Genomic DNA, 21305 nt, shown 5'->3' with positions numbered 1-21305 from the left:
CCACTAAGTTTTCCTTGGGATCATCCCTGATCCTATATTAAAATTGAAAAAGGGGGTGTGGGGGGGGGAAACTCCCCACGGATCCCAGTCAGCCCCAGGGCTCTGGAGGTGGAAAAGGGGGGGGGGAAAGGCATCAGCAGAGACCACTTGCTGAGCTTTTCTCCCCAACCTTCCAAGGGATTTTTTCCTCAAATTGGGGGAAAAAATAACAATCTCCAGGTCCGGATTCAAACTTGAATTCGGATCATCGGAGATTCCCTAGCAGCCCAGGGCAACCGCGGGCGCCATTTTAGTTGCCGTTTTCAGACAACAAAGGCAATCCCTGACTGGGATTCCCTTAAAACGTCACAGCGCGCCAAATTTAAATCCCCGGGCACAAGCAGCTTCTGGGAGGCTGCGGAGCTTATCTTCAGAGGGAAACGAAGCACAGGAAGGGAGTAAGCCCCAACCAAGAAACGGAGGCTAGAGAACCCTCCTGGGATCCGCAAAGCCCTTTTTCAGGGAGAAACGAGCTGTGGCTGCCATCTCTTGCCAGAGAAAGGCAAACCGAGCTTAAGGAAGCTCTACATCATATCTGGAATCACTGATAGAGGCGGAATAGGAGCACACAACCAGCGCTCCACCCCCGATACACACATATAATAATAGGACAAAATATAATAATAATAAAAATAGATACATAAATTTTAAAAATAATAATAATAATAATTAAAAAAAATTTTTTTTTAAAGCTAAAAATTAAGCGACTGCAGGGCCAACAGGCCTAAAGACAGAACACACAATATTATCATCATCACCATTATTGTTGTTGTTGTTATTATTATTATTATTTTACTATTATTGTTGTTCCTATTATTAGTATAATAGTAATAGTATTAATAAGAATAAATTCCGCTCTAGGTGACCGCCATTTGATACCTGCTGTGTATTAAGTCAGGCCTACAGACCCTTTTGAGGTCGCCACTGATATTTTTTGCCTCCCTTTTCCTTTTTCTACTGGTGCACGTTGCCTGGTCACCTAAGGCCTCCGGGCGGAACCCAAAGAGTGGTTCCAAACGTGCCTTCGGTACCTCCCTCAGCTACCGTGACCTTAGCCCAGAGAGAATATTTTTGTTGTGGTCGGGTGATCAGGGGAACAGTCCTGGTACTTGTTCCAATTTCGCTCCCGCCAATACTTGCCTGCCTGAGCGTCTTCTCAGTTTTTCTGGGACTGCTCAAGCGGAATGGAGGGACCCTCGTTGCCTCAATCCATGAGCACGACCCCTCCATCTCCCAATTACGGCTGCAACACACCTTCTGACCAGAAGGCGGCAGGCAAGTGCAAAGCGAAGACAAAACACTCGCTCAAGAGGCCCTCCAAGTTGGCGGAAAAGCAAGCCAGCCGTAGGCACCAGGCCCTGGAGAAGGAGTTCTCCAGAGCGCAGAGGCAGGCCCAATTGGAATTGGTTCAAATAGCGGCCACCGAGATGGAATTACCATTGGGTCCATCCACATCAACCCAGAGTGCGTGGTCCATTCCAGGAACACCGCAACCACTGGATCCGCCATCTACATCAGCCCAACAAACAACCACGGCGGCAGGCACAACCACTGAGTCCAACTCTCCACCTGCGGTCACCACACCCAAAGGTAATGACATAGGGGACATCTGGGCAGATGGACGGCTAGAGGCCCTATTAACCAAAGTGGTGGACCGAGCCCTAGCACAGCGCTCCGCCCACCACAACCAGGGGCCCTCCATCTCAGCCATGCCACACTCGGAACTCCCCTCAGAGTCCTCAGGCATTCAGGAACCCGTCTCCCCGGCCCAGTCCTCCATGAGTGGTTATTCTTCACCACAAGAGGAGGATCAACCTGGGATCTCTATGTCAGAGGATGAGGAACTTCCCCCTGAGCCCCCCTCAGGGGGATTATTTAATCCCAACCGCTTCCTCACGATACTACGCAAGGCCACAGCCATTGCGGACATGGGGACGGATCAGTTTTCTCAGCCGCAAGTGACACCGGCCACCACATCCAGACCCGTATTCGTAGAAAAGGTGACAACGCAACACCATATACCTTGCCCCGCCATTTTCCTGAAAGGGATCAAGAAGCCATGGGACTCTCCCGCTTCCTTCCCATCAGTGAGTGGTACGGACAAAAAATTATACAGCACTGCCACAGACCTCAATGAGGCCTTAGAAATTCCTAAAGTAGATGAAGCCTGGACCCCCTTGGTCTCCCAGACAGCCATGGCTGGGGACCTAGTGGAGGCCCTTAAGGCAGATGACAAAAAGTGGGAACAAGCCTTTCGCAAAACCCACCAGACAGCGGCATGGGCCATCAAAGCAGCCACCTCGGCCTCCTTTTTTGTCCGGGCCACCCTCATCTGGTTGCAACAACTACAAACCATAGTTCCTATGGAGGACATACGAACACACCAGGACCTGGCTAAGATGGTAGCAGCCACGGAATACGCTGCAGACGCAACGTTCCAATCGGCCATTTTTTCATCCAGATCCATAGCATCCAACATAATTGCCAGGAGAATGCTATGGCTAAAACACTGGCAAGCTGACACCAAGGCTAAGTGGCGGCTAGCGACCGCCCCTTACTCAAGCAACGGTCTGTTTGGGGAGGCCTTGGACCCCTATCTTGTAGAGAACAAAGACAAGCGGAAGGTCATGGCACACTTGAACAAAAGGTCAGACAAACATACCACACCTTACTTTCGTAGGCAGTCCTTTCGCCAACCGACAACCACGCCTATCAGTCAGGCACCCAAGCAATTCACTCCCAGGCAGAACAAACTGTACGGCCGCCCCTACGACAGACCGGGGTTCCAGCCCAGACAACAAAACCAGTCAAGACGACCCTTTCGTGGAACGGGTCGTCCGTACCGGAAGACAAAATGACTCCTACATAGACCTACCCATTGGAGGAAGACTAGCTCACTTCTTCCACCAGTGGGAGCAGACCTCCACGGACAACTGGGTACTACAAACCATCCAGTCCGGGCTGTCCCTGGAGTTCCTGGTCACACCCCCAGACCGACTCATCAACTGCTCGGTCTCCAGGAACCCCACCAAACGCAAACTCATGCAGGAGGCCATCCAACACCTGTTGGACATTCAAGCCATAGAACCGGTCCCAGCGGAATACAGAGGCAGAGGATTTTACTCCATCCTCTTCGTGGTTCCAAAGACTTCAGGAGGATGGAGGGCAATCCTGGACCTAAAAAACCTCAACCGCTACATCACATACAAAAAATTCAAGATGCAATCCCTTCAGTCCATCCTGGGAAGCATCAGAGAAGGAGACTTCCTGGCATCGATAGACCTCACGGAAGCCTACCTTCACATCCCCATCCACCCAAACCACCGCCGGTTCCTACGTTTCTGTTACGGGGGGAAACACTTCCAATACAGAGCTCTCCCCTTCGGTCTATCTTCGGCACCCAGGGTATTTACCAAGATACTAGCAGCGGTAGCCGCCAAACTGAGAAAAATCCCAATACGCGTCCAATGTTACCTAGACGACATACTAATCCAAGCAACATCCCTACAGACAGCTCAGGCGGACGTAAGGACCGTCATTCGCGTCCTCCAATTACACGGATTCTCAGTAAACTTTCAGAAGAGCCAGACAGTTCCCTCGTCCAGGCTGCTGCATCTGGGGGCCATGATAGACACAACCAACTGTATGGTCTATCTCTCCCAAGACCGGGTGGCCGGCATCAGGGAACTGGCTCGCTGGGTTCACAGGCAACGTTCAGTTCCGATACTAACACTTTCCCAATTATTGGGCAAGATGGTATCGGCCATAGCCATTGTACCCTGGGCCAGGCTCCACCTACGGGAACTACAGTGGTTTCTGCTCCCTTACCAACGGCAGAACACCAGCGCATCCAACCACCTAGTCAGGGTCACGGCACAAATCCGCAGGGCGCTACGCTGGTGGTGCTCTCGGGCCGTGACCAAGGGGTCACCCTTCAAGGAACCAGTCAGAGTTACCATCACTACAGACGCCAGTCTGTATGGTTGGGGAGCCCATCTGGACTCCCAGTTTGTACAGGGATGTTGGTCCGCCACGGATCTGAGAAACAACATCAACTGGCTAGAACTCAGGGCTATCCACCTAGCCTTGCAACAATTCAAAGACAGAATCAGAGGCCACCACGTTCTAGTCCTAACAGACAACGTAGCAGCCAAGGCGCACATCAATCGGCAGGGGGGGACCAGATCAAAAACCCTGATGACAGAGTCACGACTCCTATTCAGCTGGGTAGAGCCCAATCTGAAGTCACTAAAAGCGGAACACATATCGGGGGTCAACAACCAGCAAGCGGACTTCCTAAGCCGCACCACAGTGGACCCTTCGGAGTGGGGGCTACACCCGAACTTGTTCCTAGACATCTCCCGCAAGTTCGGGTACCCGATCCTCGATCTGTTCGCATCATCAGACAATGCCCAGCTCCCCAGATTTTACTCTCGTTACTTCAACCCGCGAGCAGAGGGGACGGACGCTCTGAGAACTCAGTGGCCTCAGGGTCTGCTTTATGCCTTTCCCCCACTACCACTCATACCGGCGGTCATCCGAAAGCTGATTCAGGAGCGGGCAGAAGTGATCCTAGTAGCACCATATTGGCCACAGAGACCGTGGTTCGCCGACCTGATGAACCTGTCTCAGTCGCCCCCATGGAACATTCCCCCTCATCAAGTGTCCCTACACCAGGGAACCATCAGTCACCCGGAACCCCAATGGTTACAACTGACCGCCTGGCACTTGAGCGCCAGATAATGGCACAGGAACTATTCTCTCCCGGGGCCATTACCATAATTCAAGCTTCACGCCGTCCGGCAACAAACCGCATTTATGACTCCACTTGGAAAAATTTTTGCCTTTGGTGCAGGGAACGGCAGTTTGACTTACACAAACTCTACATCCCTCAGATAGTAGATTACCTCTTGGAGGGACTAGACAGAGGCCTCGCCCCCGCGACCATCCGCAGGCAAGTGGCGGCCTTGTCCACCCTCCTCACCTGCACGGATTCGGTTCCCTTAGCTCACCACCCCAGGATCCGCGCCTTTATCAAGGGCGCCTATAACACCAGACCTCCAGTAATTCACAGGTACCCGTCCTGGGAACTACCGCGAGTCCTTCACGCACTCACTCGGTCACCATTTGAACCATTGGCGACCGTTTCCTTGCGACACCTGTCGCTAAAGGTGGCGTTCCTGATTGCCATCACATCGGCCAGACGAATTTCGGAACTGGCCGCACTGTCAGTCAGAAACGACCTATGCATTTTCCACAAGGACAGGGTGGTCCTTAGGTTAGATCCTGCCTTCATACCGAAGGTGAATTCACTCTTTCACAGGACACAGGAAGTAATTCTCCCAAACTTCTGTCCAAATCCAACACATGACCGGGAGCGGCAGTGGCATACATTGGACGTCCGCAGAGCCTTGCGGCGTTATATAAAGCGTACAGAACCCTTCCGCAAATCGGAGGCCCTATTTGTGTCCTTCCAAGCGGGCACCTTGGGGCGGAAAGTTTCCGCGGGCACCATTGGAAGGTGGATCCGAAGCTGTATCGCAGAAGCTTACAATGTATCATCCCTGCCGCCCCCAAGTCATCTCACAGCCCATTCCACCCGAAGCGCTGCAACTTCGGCGGCATGGGCTACCCAGGCGTCAATCGAGGAAGTTTGCAGGGCCGCGACATGGTCCTCGCCTTCCCCGTTTATACGACACTACAAGATAGACCGCTTTGCATCGGCGGACGCCTCCTTTGGTAGGAGGGTCCTCCAGCAAGTTGTCTCAGAGATCAATCTACCGGCCTTATCTGTTTCCCACCCCTTGGGACAGTGAGGCTTTGGTACGTCCCATCCGTGGATTATCCATCTCCTGTACTGGAGAAGGGGCGTTGGTCTTACCTGAACGCCTTTTCTCAGTACGGAAATGGATAATCCACACCCACCCCAAGGCCAGCAGGCCGCTAGTAGGGAGCTGAGAGCCAATACCTCGTCAATCATCAGCCAATTCGCCCTCGTTAAGAATGGACTCCACAGGAAGTGGGGGCGTGTCAGGCTTTGGCTACTTGGTCTCAAGAGCAGGCAGACAGAGAAAACCCATCCGTGGATTATCCATCTCCGTACTGAGAAAAGGCGTTCAGGTAAGACCAACGCCCCTTCCAATGCATCTGGCATAGTGGGAAACTTACTGATTCCCCACACAATACAGAGACTCAGCTAGTGCTTGAAATATTTTCTTTAATTGGTTAATCCAGGGGTAGGCAACCTTGGCTTTTCTATGACTCGTGGACTTCAACTTCCTGAATTCTGGGAGTTGAAGTCCATGAGTCATAAAAGAGCCAAGGTTGCCTTCCCCTGGGTTAATCAAACTTGGCCATCTGCCATATTAATCAAACTTGGCCATCTGCATTTGTCATCTGGGTTCAGTAACAAACGCTTATAAAGGTGTGGTAAAAAGTTCATTGGTTTTGTACTTGTAGTGAAAAATGTTATAAAGAGTAGATTTACCTCTTGTACTTTATATGCATAATCTGTGAATGTATTTTTATGAATGTGTTTCATCTGTAAAATGCAGATGGTACCAACTATAATTACAAAATATGACTATTAACAGTTTGTGGCAGAAATACATCAACTCCCTCATGAGAGTTAAGAAAACAGTAATCCCTAATTATACAAAAATTTGGCAAATCTTAATACATGATTGAATAAGGACAAAGCTGGTTTCTTAAAAAGTCCTGCTTTTTAAATGCCTTGGTGGCTATAAATAGTTGATTTGTTTTTTCTCTTAGCAAAGAGCTCAGAGTTAGCATTTTAGACTGAAGTGTTACCCATTGCTAATCCCAATTTCAATCTTCCTTGCAGGCTGCTGATTTGAGTAAACCAATAGATAAAAGAATATACAAAGGAACGCAACCTACATGTCATGACTTCAATCACTTAACAGCCACAGCAGAAAGTGTTTCTCTTCTAGTGGGCTTCTCTGCAGGACAGGTGCAGCTAATAGATCCTATTAAAAAAGAAACTAGCAAGCTATTTAATGAAGAAGTAAGTGAATGTCTTAATCTTAGTGCATGCAAATATACTTGCATTCTTTATAGCATTTTCTTCATGTATGGCATAATTATTTTTTTACTTGGAAACAATTTGCCCTGGTGAATATTGAATACAACAATGTATATTTATAGTACTAGTGTAAAATAGATGTGTTGGCTTTTTCTTCCAGCCATTCTTCCAACTTCCTATCCTTACAATGAAAAATGCAAACATACTATGCTAAAGCAGATAAGGGTATACTGTACTTCAATTGCAGCCAGTTTTATACCAGCCAATTATTCCTCTGTCTTAAAGCTGTATTTGTTCCCCAGTTTTAATTAGCATTTCATATGCTTCATTGAATTTGCTAAGATAGTTTGTAATCATGGTTAGAAATCTATTGCAGACTAAATAATAATAACAATAAAATAGATATGTGCAGAAAGCCTGCATGAATATTTCTTTAGGAACCTGACTTTTTTTGGTTGTTTTAATGCTGTGTAAAATGAGCCTTGGTATGAACAATGTTTTTCATGTACATTTGTTTAGATAAAAATAGGGTAGGTTTAGCTATTAGATTGTTATTCTGCTACGTCATCCTGTCAGTGAAAGGTACTCTGTTGATAGATAATTCTCCTCCTCCAAACTATTTTTCAATTATTACAAACCCATCAAAATAGAAAAGGAATAAGCTGGGGTAGGAAGTTCGCAGTGAAAGGAGAAGAGAAGAGGAATTCCTCTCATACAGTTTTGTGAAAGAAAAGGATAGAGGAAAGATTTTGATTTCTTTTTTATTTGGTTCCTTAGGGAACTTTTTAGAGACTTCAGATAGGAAATAATCTTTCAGTGAGATTAGAATCCAAGATGCTACTTTTTTCTCAAAATTGTGAACAACTAAAACAATCATAATCTTTTCATTCTATAAAAAAGCATCATAGAAATTGAAAGGATGAAAATCAATGTATATTTTCCGAGAAATTACAATTTATGTTAACTTTCATAGAACAAAAACCTATACAATTTTGTTTAAATGCCCTCTTCTCTTCTCTATCACCATTATCTATTCAATGATTTTATCTTTTATTCATAACAATTTGTAGCAGGGACTCTTGCAGCTTGTATATAAGTTTATCTGCTGGACTACAATTCAAGACTGTCCTTCCCAAAGTTTTCAGTACAGTCTTTCCTTTAACTCACAATTAGCACCAAAAATTGTGGCTCCTGACAAAGAGAAACTAGCATCGTGGCCACCTACTTACTCATCTATAAATATAGCCTGTTTAGCTCCAGTTGTACAACAAAACACAACACTCTCATGCTATTTATTCTAAATAAATAATGGAAGAAAAAAAATGCTGAGATGGAATTATTCTAGTTCGTGTTTCTCTAAATATTACAAGAGCTATATAAATTAATCCATGTTTACCATAACTTGAATAATTCTAAATTGATGAAGGCAGTACCTTTAATGGGGCCAGTTTAAGTTGTATGAAATCATTTCAGGATATTTAATTTCAAAACCTTTTCATAAGGGAAGATGGTTAATGTTAAAATGTTGGGTGGATGATTAACATTAAAATGTTGGGTGGATGATTTTGTATTAGTTTACATTGTATAATGTTTACATTGTATAATGTTGTTGCTTTCACAGGACTGGAATAAACATTTAGCTTTTATAAATGGATACAAGCATTATGATGATTGTCCACTATGACATCTCTATATGTTAAGAACTCCAGAATACACCTATGAAATTTATATCCCAGTTAAAGCGATATGATACTGTTTTAGAGAAAGAAGCAATTTTGTTATTTTTTAGCTGCCTTCAAAAATTATTAATACTGTCTGTTATTTTCTGTGCCCTATGTTTCACTTAAATGGAAATAAATAATGACTTGAATACTGTAATATTTTAAAAAATATCAGAAAATCTAGTACATAGGTTCAAAATCTAGGAGGGAAGGGAGGGGAAGGGAAAGAAAGGGAGAGAAGCTTTGCATTTCTAAAATTTCATTTCAGATCAAAAACCCTAAGGCAGAATTTAGTAAATTAGTATTTTTTCTTGGAATATATGTATTTTCCTGAGCTTGATTTTATACTAAAGATGTTAATGACAAATCTGGTTAGTTATTATATTCTTATTTCATATTTATAAGAAAAATATTCTTTTAACTTAATTTCATACCATTCAAAATCTTAATGAGTTGTCAAGAAGGAATATGTATTTTTGACAAAAAATTAATATTACATGAACAATGCAGAACTGTGATTAACTATATTTTTCTTTTGTTTTTCAGAGGCTAATAGACAAGTCCAGAGTAACTTGTGTAAAATGGGTGCCTGGTTCAGAAAGTCTCTTCCTAGTAGCTCATTCCAGTGGCAATATGTACTTATATAATGTAGAACACAACTGTGGTACCACAGCTCCACACTATCAGCTACTTAAACAAGGAGAAAGTTTTGCAGTCCATACGTGCAAAAGCAAATCTACACGAAACCCTTTACTTAAATGGACAGTAGGTGAAGGTGCCCTAAATGAATTTGGTTTTTCTCCAGATGGAAAATTCTTGGCATGTGTAAGTCAGGATGGCTTTCTTCGTGTATTTAACTTTGATTCAGTTGAGTTGCATGGTACAATGAAAAGCTACTTTGGAGGACTGCTGTGTGCATGTTGGAGCCCAGATGGAAAATATATTGTAACAGGTGGAGAAGATGATTTGGTGACTGTCTGGTCTTTTGTGGACTGTCGAGTGATAGCTAGAGGCCATGGACACAAATCATGGGTCAGTGTTGTGGCCTTTGATCCATATACAACCAGTGTAGAAGAAAATGATCCAATGGAATTCAGTGGCAGTGATGAGGACTTCCAAGACCTCCTCCATTTTGGACGAGATCGAGCAAATAGTACGCAGTCAAGATTATCAAAAAGGAACTCTACAGAGAGTCGCCCTGTAAGTGTAACATACAGGTTTGGTTCAGTAGGTCAGGACACACAGCTATGTTTATGGGATCTAACAGAAGACATCCTCTTCCCACACCAGCCCCTCTCAAGAGCAAGGACACATACAAATGTCATGACTGCCACAAGTCCCCCTACAGGAAGTGGTGGAGCTAACCCAGGAAGTAATGGAAATAGCATCACAACACCTGGAAACTCTGTACCCCCTCCTCTTCCACGTTCCAATAGCCTTCCACATTCTGCAGTTTCCAATTCTGGCAGCAAAAGCAGTGTCATGGATGGTGCCATTGCCTCTGGTGTTAGTAAGTTTGCAACATTATCATTACATGACCGGAAGGAAAAACACCATGAAAAAGATCATAAGCGAAATCATAGTATGGGACATATATCTAGTAAGAGCAGTGACAAACTGAATCTAGTTACTAAAACCAAAACAGACCCAGCAAAAACTTTGGGAACGCCTCTGTGCCCCAGAATGGAAGATGTTCCTTTGTTAGAGCCTCTTATCTGTAAAAAGATAGCACATGAAAGACTGACTGTGTTAATTTTTCTTGAAGACTGTATAGTCACTGCTTGTCAGGAGGGATTTATTTGCACATGGGCAAGGCCTGGTAAAGTGGTAAGTTTTAATCCTTAATGCTGCATCAAAGAAATAGAACTTGAATAGGTAGTTTTTTTTTCTCAAAACATAAGTGAATGTTGAGTATAAACAATCTTTACGCTTAATGTAAAAATTATTTCCTCAGAGCCATACTTTTGGATACTGCATGCTGTATTTCTGAACAATTTGAAGTGTCTGGCCTAGGTGAAGTCCTTTTGAAATACAGTTGCCTTTCAGCCAGAGATGTGTTGTGTATCCAAAGTGTCAGTGATAGGTTTCTTATATTTTCAAAACTATTTTTATATAACATAATTGAAACAAATCTAAATTAATTACTGAGGATAAAGTTGCAAGGGCATTCAGGAATATAGGTTAACTAGGCTGTAATTTAATCTACTATGATATTTTGGACAGCTGAATTTGAAACAGTTAACTGATGGGAGTCAATAAACAATATATTCTCACCTTTTTTGAAAGCTATTCATAGTGATGGGTTTTTAATTCTTCAGTAATCAGGATAATTTGTAGTGTCTCCATTTAAAATTTGAATAAACTGATATTAAATATACATTGTAATATTCTGACTTTTAATATCAATCTTCAAACATTTGTGTGTAAGATCACAAAAGTCCCTTAGCAGAATGTATCCTCATCCCATAATTTTCCTTGTCACTTCAGATTATTTTCATGTTAACAGTATTTTTAACTCATGCATTGTTCATTAAATCCGTAGGCTTAAATCTGGCAGTGGTAATCTTTTATTTCATATTTAACAAAATTATCTATTTAAATTTTTAGCACTTTATGCTGATAAAGGTTGACTTCAATGTTTATTGGCAATTTGAAAGCTGTAGCTAAGATTTTTTAAAAAAAACTTGAAGTGATTTCTGTGCACTCACTTGGCCATCCTGGGCTCAACCTCCACAGACTATGATTCCTTATGTAGCCATGTATAAGGCTTTGGGGAAATCGTTTATATTATATAGTCCAACACAATAGAGCTGGAGCTAGAATCTGAACTAGTACAATGCCATTTGTTATTGGGCAAACTAGAGAAAATGGTATCCAAAATGGCTGATGGTTGACTTTTTTTGGAGATGTAGTATGGGGCACTTTTAAAACATCTTCCAGAGAATAAGCCATGAAGTACTTGACAGTTGTCAATTCCTGGAGTGAGCAGACTTCAGAAAATTATGACAAGTAAAAGTTCTTCCAATAGAAATCAAAGCCTATTGGGACTTACAGTTTCATTATTGTTCTGTAATGTGTAATAAAATTTTATTCAAATGTTAAATTCACAACAAACATGCTCTGATATGTGGTCTTTCCTGTATGCCTTATCTTGGATAGACAATCTAAAAATATGACATTATTTTCATGTGGGTGAGACAAGCAAACTATGAAGATAAAATCTCATACTTTATTCATTTCCACTAAGATAATTTCCACCTTAGTTTATGCAGGGGCCAAAGAAAGCTGATAGTGATTTTGCAGATGTATGTTGATGAAGTGGGAAAGTATTTCCCCTCTGTTTAATGTATCAGAGATTCCAAAGTAATTTAACACTGGCTCTTAGGTTGCTTCCATTTTTATTAGGTTGAGATTTTAAAGGAGCTGAAGTGAACTAATGAGTACAACTTGCATATAGCAACAATTTAATTTGAAGGACATTTCAAATATTTCAGAGATAGAGTATGCAGTATCAAAAGCTAGGATTTCTATATTTGGCAAATGCAGAAATCTTTAAGGTAAGTTTCATGCTGATAGTATTCATGAGGTCTCTGAAAACTAATATTGCACACTGTTGTAAATGCCATTTTATTTAGGATGCGTTTACTTAGGATGGGTTTCTTATTGCTGTTGTTGTTATTCTTTATTTTGCAGTTGGTGAGCTTACTTAGCAGGCCTAAACTAGCAAATTAGGTGATATGTTTACAGGGTTCTGGCCAGGGTGGTCATTGTAACAGAAACCTTGTTTTTGTTTTATAGGAGAGCACTTAATTAAATTCTATGCCTATTTAATTAACCTTCAAAACAATGGTAACATATTTCTTCCCCTGGGTTAAACATTGCCTACATTTATCTTATCCAGGTTTATTCCTTTTAGCTTCATTTTAAAATCTTTAAAGCTGCTGTATTCCTGCACTGTTATTTTTCTACAAGGATCCTAGCATATAGTTTCCACTCATCCATTTTCTGCTGCTAAAATTGTTCTCTGCTTTTGCTAGAAGATTTCAGTTGGATAAAAGGGTCCCAAACCTCCAGGTTGAGGAAGAAGACTCAACCACTTTTGCAGTTTGAATCTTCATTGCTATTGAGCCAGCCTTTTCTATCCCACTCCTTCCCCTTTGCCAGACTGGTGCAGTGAGGATAGCAGAAGAACAGATTAGAATATTTATTCATTAGAATAAACTGCTTTGGTCTGGCTGCTCTCTGCCTTGGCTAAAGTATCTAATTATGGTTTCAGTAGCATGGACCCATAGGTTAGAAAGAAACACTGTCAGATTGGAGTAAGAAGATTTACACTACAGCCTTAGGTTTTCTTACTCTGCATTTGCATGTTTTGAGCTTCCTCGTGTCCTTTTTCAAAATACAGTTTAGACACATGTTAACATGTAATGTATTGTGTTCAATAAAAATACACAGGTCATGTTGCACATAAAAGCAACGTTTTAGAACTGCTGATTTATGGGAAAGCTGCCTATTCTGCTGGCATGAAAGTTTCTCAGTAATGCTTTGTAAAAAAAATACATTGCATCACTCAGAAAGTTAAGTTGCTCATGAATCTCTTGGCCAATTCCTTGCTTGTTAGTCTGGTAGAGACAGCAAGAAAGTTTTTGGATTTCTTTTGTGATGCTAGTCATATCTAGATTTCTATCAGGTATTGCCTTCATTGACAGATTTTATCCACCGTGATTAGTAACCACTTGTAATATTCAGGAAACCTGCAGCTATTTATCTTTGAATATTTTTAGTATGATTTCACTAACAATAAAGGTTGAATTGAATGAACTGGCAGCAAAAACCCTAGCAGAGTAAATGTGTTACCAATTTGTATAATAAAATTCACATTAAATTTACAACATTTGAACCATATTATACAAGAAAAAAATTAGATCTAAATTATAGAACATTTTCCAATAAGTAGCAACTGTAGTACAGCATCATTATTTAACTTAGTTCTGTGCTAAAATATTGTACAGATATTTTGTAATGCTATATTAGAATGTGATAAATTCCATTTGAAACTAAATTTTCATTGGCAAAATGGATTTATTGAATGGAAATAAAAAATGCTGTGGAAAATGCTAGCTATGATTGGCATAATGCTAGATTTAATGATTTAAACAGGATCTGGGGATTCCTTGAAATGTTCTTATACATAATTATTGGGGTAAATTAATATAAGTTAATTATACCAGTCAAAAATTAGCCAGTTCCTTCTGTGAAGCCAAAAAAGAGTAATTGCCTCCATGTGGAAATCCAAATTAGAAAGAAAAGAGTCATGCTAAAGCATTTCAGAAATGCTTGATATTTTGGAACTAAGTAATGTACTTGAACAGACCATGTATGTTTCCCTTCCATCACTTTAAAGCTACTAAAAATAACTGCTGGCCTGCTTATGTTGAAAGAAAGAAAACCATCTAATTTATTGTCACATAACTTGTATAAAGTTTAAAAGTAAGATTTTTCCCTGCATTTATGAAATCTGTATACATGAATTTGTTAAGACTGACACGTTAGGTTATACTGTACAAAATTGTAATGATATAGTGAAAATCAACAGTAAATTCATATGTATTTTCTTTATAAACGTCCATCTGATTTCTTGGCAATTTAAATAAATTTCATAAGAGCCTTTCTAACATAAATTGTTAAACTAAATTGACTGTTGCAATAATAATGAAGCTTTAATAAGTATTGTTCATATATTTATAATTTTTAAAAATCATGTTTGTTTCATACTGCTTATTTTTTAGCATTTTATGTCACTGTTTCAGCTGAAGAACCCTACTAAATACTTGACGTTACAATTTACCGGGGTTGTCCTCTGTATACTGACATTGAATAAAAAATGAGACTGAATTGTAAAATATAGTTAACTTTCAGTAGTGCTTCTCATGCCTGAAGTTGCAATGTTGTTTTGCCACAGCTGATACTTCATTAAATGCAACAGGCAGCTTTCTGAAAAACTGGCCACTGTAACTGCTGCTTCTGTAACTGCGGTTTTTATAAATGAGCCTAAATGAATGATACAATCTCTTGAGTATTTCATACCCATCTCAAATGTTGGTTTAAGAGTTCTTTTATCATATTAATATATCATAAGTATATCCTGTTCAATTATTATTAATTGAAGATGCATCTGATACGTTGGTATTTCCAGTTTGAATGACAGAACCATGGAGTAAATGTTATCTAAATCTTATAAAGAGCTATTGAAATGAAAAAATGATATCTTCTGGATTCTATAGGAGCTCTTTTATTTATCAACTGTATTAGTTAAATACTATGATCTGCTTATCAGAATTAGGTGCATAAATAGACATACCAAAACTTAATTTGGCAGAATCATAAGTATATGTATCAATTTTCATATAGATTGCTGATATTGCTAGATGTTGCTGACCCAATTTTAGTTTTAGTTGGATTGTTTTGATCATTTTGGAAACTAAGGTGTGTTTTCAAATTAGTACTTTCAAAATGAAGTTCCAAAGCACTCACACACACCCCCAAGTTGTTCTTCTAACACATTCACTTTACTAATTATTTTTGGGGAGAGTACGTAATTTTCTTCACTGTTATGTTACAGTATAAATACTACAAGGCACTATTTAAAACTCACAGGTGAATAAAACAATTTCTTCCTGCTGACATAGAAAACCCAACACTAGATGGAACATTGTTTTAGCTTGTCACAATAGTAAAATTTATCTTGTGCCTAAATTCTAATTACATCTTTCATATGTAAGTCCATAGGGATGGTTCATGAAGATTATTTAGATTAATATTAAAATAGATTGGTCTTGTGTTTTGAAAATTAAGAATGCCATAGAACTTTCAGGGGTGACAAGGGATGGGGGAAAATGCACTAAGCTTTGTAAATACTTTGACTGCCCCTGGGAGTATGTACATTGTCCTAAATTAAATGTTATGTTGTGATACTCTGCATGTAGAGATAAATTGTATTTACCGTATAGGTGCAATTGCTGTGATATTATAAAAGACAGGTCTAGTCATATGGGATTAGACCTTCTTTTACAAGTGACCCAACAGTTACCCAGTTTATGAATTAAATACATGCAGTTAAACACTTTTAGGAGTGGAATTTTCATGGAGAACCTGATGTTTTGTTTAACATTAAACAAAAGAATCCTCTAATTTTAGAGCAAATTAGTCTTATTCTTTTGTTATTATATGTTTTCAGACTTCTTCTATGTCCTTATTTGTGTGTGTAGGGAGCAACCCATCTATTCGCATAATCTTTTGTCTAAATCTTGCTTCTTCAACTGGAATATTTATTTGACCAAGAAAATTACTTGACTTATTCATGACACTGCATGCATGCTTTTATTTGTTAATCAATTTATACTTGGTTTTTAAAAATATACTTGATTTAAAAAACAATACTATTGAATTGTATTCTTTTTATGAAGATAAATTATGGAAAATGGTTTGATAAAGAAGTATATATGAAAAAATAGATTCAGAAAATATTTGTTATCTTTTAAAATTAGTTCCATCCTTAAGAGAACGTGCTATGTCCTACTAGTTCTCTTTCATAGTGAAATAAGCATGTTACTTTCCCTCTTCCATGCATAAAAATGAAGTCACTTAACAAGAGAAAGTTGTACTAATGAAAAGTATTTATTTATGTTCCTTCTGGTAAGGATCTCAAAAACATTTTAGTATATTTAGCATGCATAGTAAATACTAAATGCATTTCTGATCTGTATTGTAAGCATGCCAGCCCACTGTATGCTCAGTTACTGCCCATTTATCTGCACCAGGAAATGCTCAGCTGAAAAAAAAAAAAAGCTTACTTTAGCTGAAGTGGTTATTAAGTGGAGAATGTGATGATTCACATTTCTGTATTGTTGCTCCTTTTTCAGTAAGCTGGGGGGGGGGTATTTTTAAAACCTCTACTGACTGGGATTTGTTTAATTTTACCAAGGTAGATATTTTTCCAGAATCACAAGAAAAGTCCGGTAAGAGTATAGTTAACCAATTCAAAACATTTTTAATTTCATAATTGCCAGCTCCAGTCCTTTGTTCAAGTTCTATGTACAACTTTGAAGACTAATTCATGTTCCCAGAATAGAAATGTTTATAAGGAGGTTGAATCTTTGATGTTGAGTTATAATTCTAAATAGAGATCGTTGGAACTTCTTATCAAGATTGCTGTTATAAATTATGATGAGTATCCAGAATGCTATTCCTGCTTCAGATTTCTTTGAGGATACAGTCACTCCTTGTGTAGCATTACTTCATTTAGCAAGCTTTCACAAATGGTAGTAGTGGTAGTAACTTCTTTTTCAAAAGTTATTTTCTGACCAGTTACCACCAATTTTCTGTGCCTGACAATGCCAGAATAAGAGTAATGCCTGGCATTGCAGCACAAGAGAACTTTATTTAAATAAAATGGCAGCATTCTGCAGTTGTTGCAGCATCTTCATTGTCAATCAAATGATTTATTTAACAACCATTTTCTAATTTAGAGACCAAATTGCAGTTACTAAACAAGGAGAAAGAGCTGTTGATAGCTGAATGGTGAATATGTTTGAAACAACAAATCTAAAATTGATGTTCAGATATTTTGTTGATTTTTAATGGACCTGTGTTTCAGCGGAATGGAACTAAGATTTTTTCTGGTTTGTTTGGAATTTCTTAATGATCTTTTAAATTTGTTTTTAAATATGTTTTACAATAAATAGTCTTATACTGTAACAAAATATAAGATTTTAAACAAATCTAGGTAAACAAAAAAAAATCGGCATTTGCAGACCTTTGCATAGAAAAATATGTTTAGAAATTTTAACACTAGGGAAAAGGAAACTAGGAAGTTATTTGCAGAAACAGGTTATGGAATTGAAATTTATTTTTGTCACTTGTAAGCTATTTTGATTACTTTATGAGCATGTGCATTTTAGAATAACAAGAATCCTGCTGTTTGTTATACTTATTAAAGTTCTGAAATAATAGTTTTAAGTAACTTAAAAATGCACTGCAAATGAGGTAGAATATTAAGTTGCTCTTGGTTATGTCTTATTTGAGAAAATAGGGAAATAATACAATTACATTGTTATTATATCTGGGATCAGGCTTGGAGATAAATTCCTTAATTGTACATAATTGCCTATTTCTCATAAGACTGAATTGTTTGTTAGCACTGATTTTACTTTGGGGAGGGAGCTTGGAGAAGTTGCTGTCATGAAATTACTTAGATCAGATTAACAGAGATTGCATCTGATCTCACATTTGCTTATTTTTCATTTCTCCTGTGGAATTCTTTTTTAACCAAGAGGGTTTGTTCTTACTGACACTTTTTCCCAAGTTTAAACATCAGTACTTTATTGAGACTAAAGTTCCATGCTAAATTTCTATTTGATTTGTAGTGTATACTACAAAGAATGTCTAGCAAAATAATTATTTACTTCTGGCCTTAAAACATATAGGGTGTACTCTAAATCAGTTTATCTTTTTTTACTGGCCTCTGCCAGAAGTAGCATTTTAGCTAAAAACAAAAACAAGTGCTAGATCTTTGGAGTATGAAAGTGTTGAAACAGATTCTATTGGCTTACCTTGTTTAGGGCAAGTGTTCATTGTAGAACTTACTGGTTCAAAAACGTGCTTGTTTCTTAACATTTTATCGTTATTAGGAGAAAGTGAGAAAGAGCTCCTGTAGATTCCAAAGATGTAATTAATTCTATATTAGAAGTGGATTTAAACTTGAATGTGACCAACTGTAGCTGTATGATACAAATTAAGAAAAATATCTGGAAAGTCTGTATTTTAGATTATGAAGGATTCACAAACATTTAAAGCTTTTATTGATGTTATACTGTATATAGATCTGTGAAATGTCAGAGGCTTGTGTGCGTATCAGAATTTATCTCTTGCTCATAATTTTAAACCTTTGTTGTCAACTTCAGAAATCAGTTTCTGATCACAAAAATGATGGCTTATTAAGCCATAAACTAAAGACAAAATCAATTGTTAGAAGAAAATATGACATGTTAGTTGCTTAAAAATTAGTGGACTGCAACTACAGTTCACATTAAATTTGGGGCAGAGTTGCTCATTATGTTTCATTCTTAGAGGGGCATTCTTCACTAAAATGGCTCATATCCTTGAGATTTTCCATATAATGGCTGAATGAATTACATATCTGCTGAAGAAAAACAGAGCATCTGTCAGGTGAACAAACAGCCAGAAATGTTTACCTTCCTCATCTAACCAAAAAATTAAATAGATTAAAGCATCTGTTTCTGTCCAAAGAGTACATAAATTGGCTGAGAATCTTCAAATTGCTATTTCAGGCATCAGATTGGAAACTCATTAATAAAAATCTCAGTCTGGTAAAAATTACTCATGAGTAATTGTATTTTATGGGTACAAACTATAAACTGCAAGGAGTATAAATAATCTGAAAGGCAAATTACATCAACAAATAACTATTTTTCCCCAGCAAAGGGCTTATAATGCAGACACATTTGTAGTTCATTTCCTTTTCTTAACATTGTAAGATAAGTCCATAAGAGAAACTATTCTGTGCAACGTTATCACATTTTCCGCATAAAGAAACCAAAGTGTTCTGATAAACTGAATATCGGATATGACATGAAATTTCTTTTAAGAGTTTCCTGTGAGATGTATGAGAATATTTCTGAAGCCAGCTTTGGAAAACTTGCAGCAGTGTTCTTTTCATGATGCTGTAAGACTTCTTGCTTGTCATACCAGACTAAAACTTGTTATTACCTTGATCTTACATTTCATTTCCAAAATCTTGGAACTTGTTTTGTTACATCCGAACAGAGTTATTTACTACCGTTTTTGAACAATATGATCTAAAATTATACATTGAGTATGCAAATATTCTGCAAGAAAAATCTGCAAACATAAGTATTTAACAAAGTAAATGTTGGATTCTCTTGCTGGATTAATGTAAACTGCTTTGTTTGCAGGGTGTTTTGCCATCCCAAAACCAGGCCAATTCTCCAAGTGGAACTGTAGTATAGCCATCACACTCCTAGCAAACCTTTGAACACAGAACAAGAAGTAATGACAATGGAACCAGGAGCTGCTGTTCAGCCAGAGAGCATCACAAATTCTTAAAAGGCAGAGTGTTATGTGAATCACATAGTGTTTTACAAAATAATTCTGTAATGAGTTATATTTTTACATCTAATACTTTGAGGCTGCTCACCTAAGGAAGAATTTTGCTTAAAAATGCTTCTTTTGGTGCTACAATTAAAAATAGCAATTGCTTTATATTTCTCAGTGTAATTTAATCACATACCTACATTCACACACATCCACACGTGTAAAATAAAATATTTCTTAAATCCAAGTAAGTTTAATGGTGTTATAAATTAGAATATTATTGTTGAGTTTTTTCTTTGCACTGCTTTTTTAAAATCGGAGATGGTTAACCTGAAAAGCTCTCATGGGAAATTAAAGTCATTACTTTCTGGCTTCACAAATGTAATTCAGAAAGATGGATGCTACAATCATAGGTTTTTCTAAAAAGATTGTTTGCACTTAAATAGCGTAATACTAGTGGATAATTAATTTTAAATTGTGTTTGGGCACCATCTAAAGTTATGTTATAAATAAATCCTTTGTATCAAACATTTTATTTTAATAATGTTTCAACTACAGTCAATCTGTATTATATATGTAAATAATGTAATTCAGTGACTAAGAAAATCATTACACTAGTAATTTTAATCATTTAAGGAAGTGGTATTTCTAATTCAGAAAATACATATTAAACTATCTTGAATATGCAGTTTTGTTTTACTTTCTGTTTAAATCACCTTTGATGTAACTTTGAATGTAATATTTTTGGTATGATATGATTTAAATTCTTGTAGAAGATGTTATTTCTGAAAAACACTCAGGTCAGACTTAGGAGATATTGAATTGGGCTTTTGTTAGTAGGTGTTATTTTTCTGCACTTTATTCTAAATGGCTTTTCCTCAGTATGGTTTAGAACACTACAAAGTTCTTAAGCCTAGTTTTTAAAATATATGTTAATTAACAGTGGTAGTCACCATTTTCATGCATTGGGACACTATAATTTAATATCTATTAATGTGATTAGAAACACTAAAATGTTTATTTAAAATTATTGTAACAACAATAGGTTGCCACTGTAGAATAATGTGCCAAAGTACATAGTTCTCCTGTTTCAATTAAAAATGGATGCCTTGTTGGGGGATAAATATGAGAGTCTACGTAATCAAATTGCTACTTGGTTAGTTACTATTAAACTAATTTTAAACACACTGAAATCTGAAGAATCCCCTTCAGTTTTTTTTCTTGAAGAAAACGCTGTCTGCTTGATACTAGAATTATGTGGCCGAGAATTCCTCTCTGGAAATTAGATCAAGAGGTAGAAATTCCCAGATTCTTGTCAAAATTGTATCAGCATTTCAGCCTTTATGAGGCCAGCCCTGCCTTTTCTT

At 38.4% G+C, this 21305-nt stretch overlaps 1 protein-coding gene across 3 annotated transcripts in view; it reads left to right on the top strand.

The window, feature by feature from the left end:
* WDR20 (WD repeat domain 20) overlaps positions 1–21305 on the top strand; it is a 67290-nt gene that overhangs the window by 34733 nt on the left and 11252 nt on the right. For 2 of the 3 annotated variants that reach the window (XM_039364845.1, XM_039364844.1), the window contains exons 2-3: positions 6884–7066; positions 9352–10632. In XM_039364845.1, coding sequence (XP_039220779.1) covers positions 6884–7066; positions 9352–10632 — 1464 coding nt within the window. Of the gene's footprint in view, positions 1–6883; positions 7067–9351; positions 10633–19799; positions 20627–21305 lie in introns of those variants that run through there. The other variant, XM_039364846.1, reaches the window with a different exon arrangement.

The sequence above is a fragment of the Crotalus tigris genome, unplaced genomic scaffold (genome assembly GCF_016545835.1).
Source record: "Crotalus tigris isolate CLP2741 ecotype Arizona unplaced genomic scaffold, ASM1654583v1 scf7180000019856.1557650, whole genome shotgun sequence".
Lineage (NCBI taxonomy): Eukaryota > Metazoa > Chordata > Lepidosauria > Squamata > Viperidae > Crotalus > Crotalus tigris.
The sequence above is the reverse complement of the archived record's forward strand: the minus strand, read 5'-3'. Positions and strand labels throughout refer to the sequence as shown.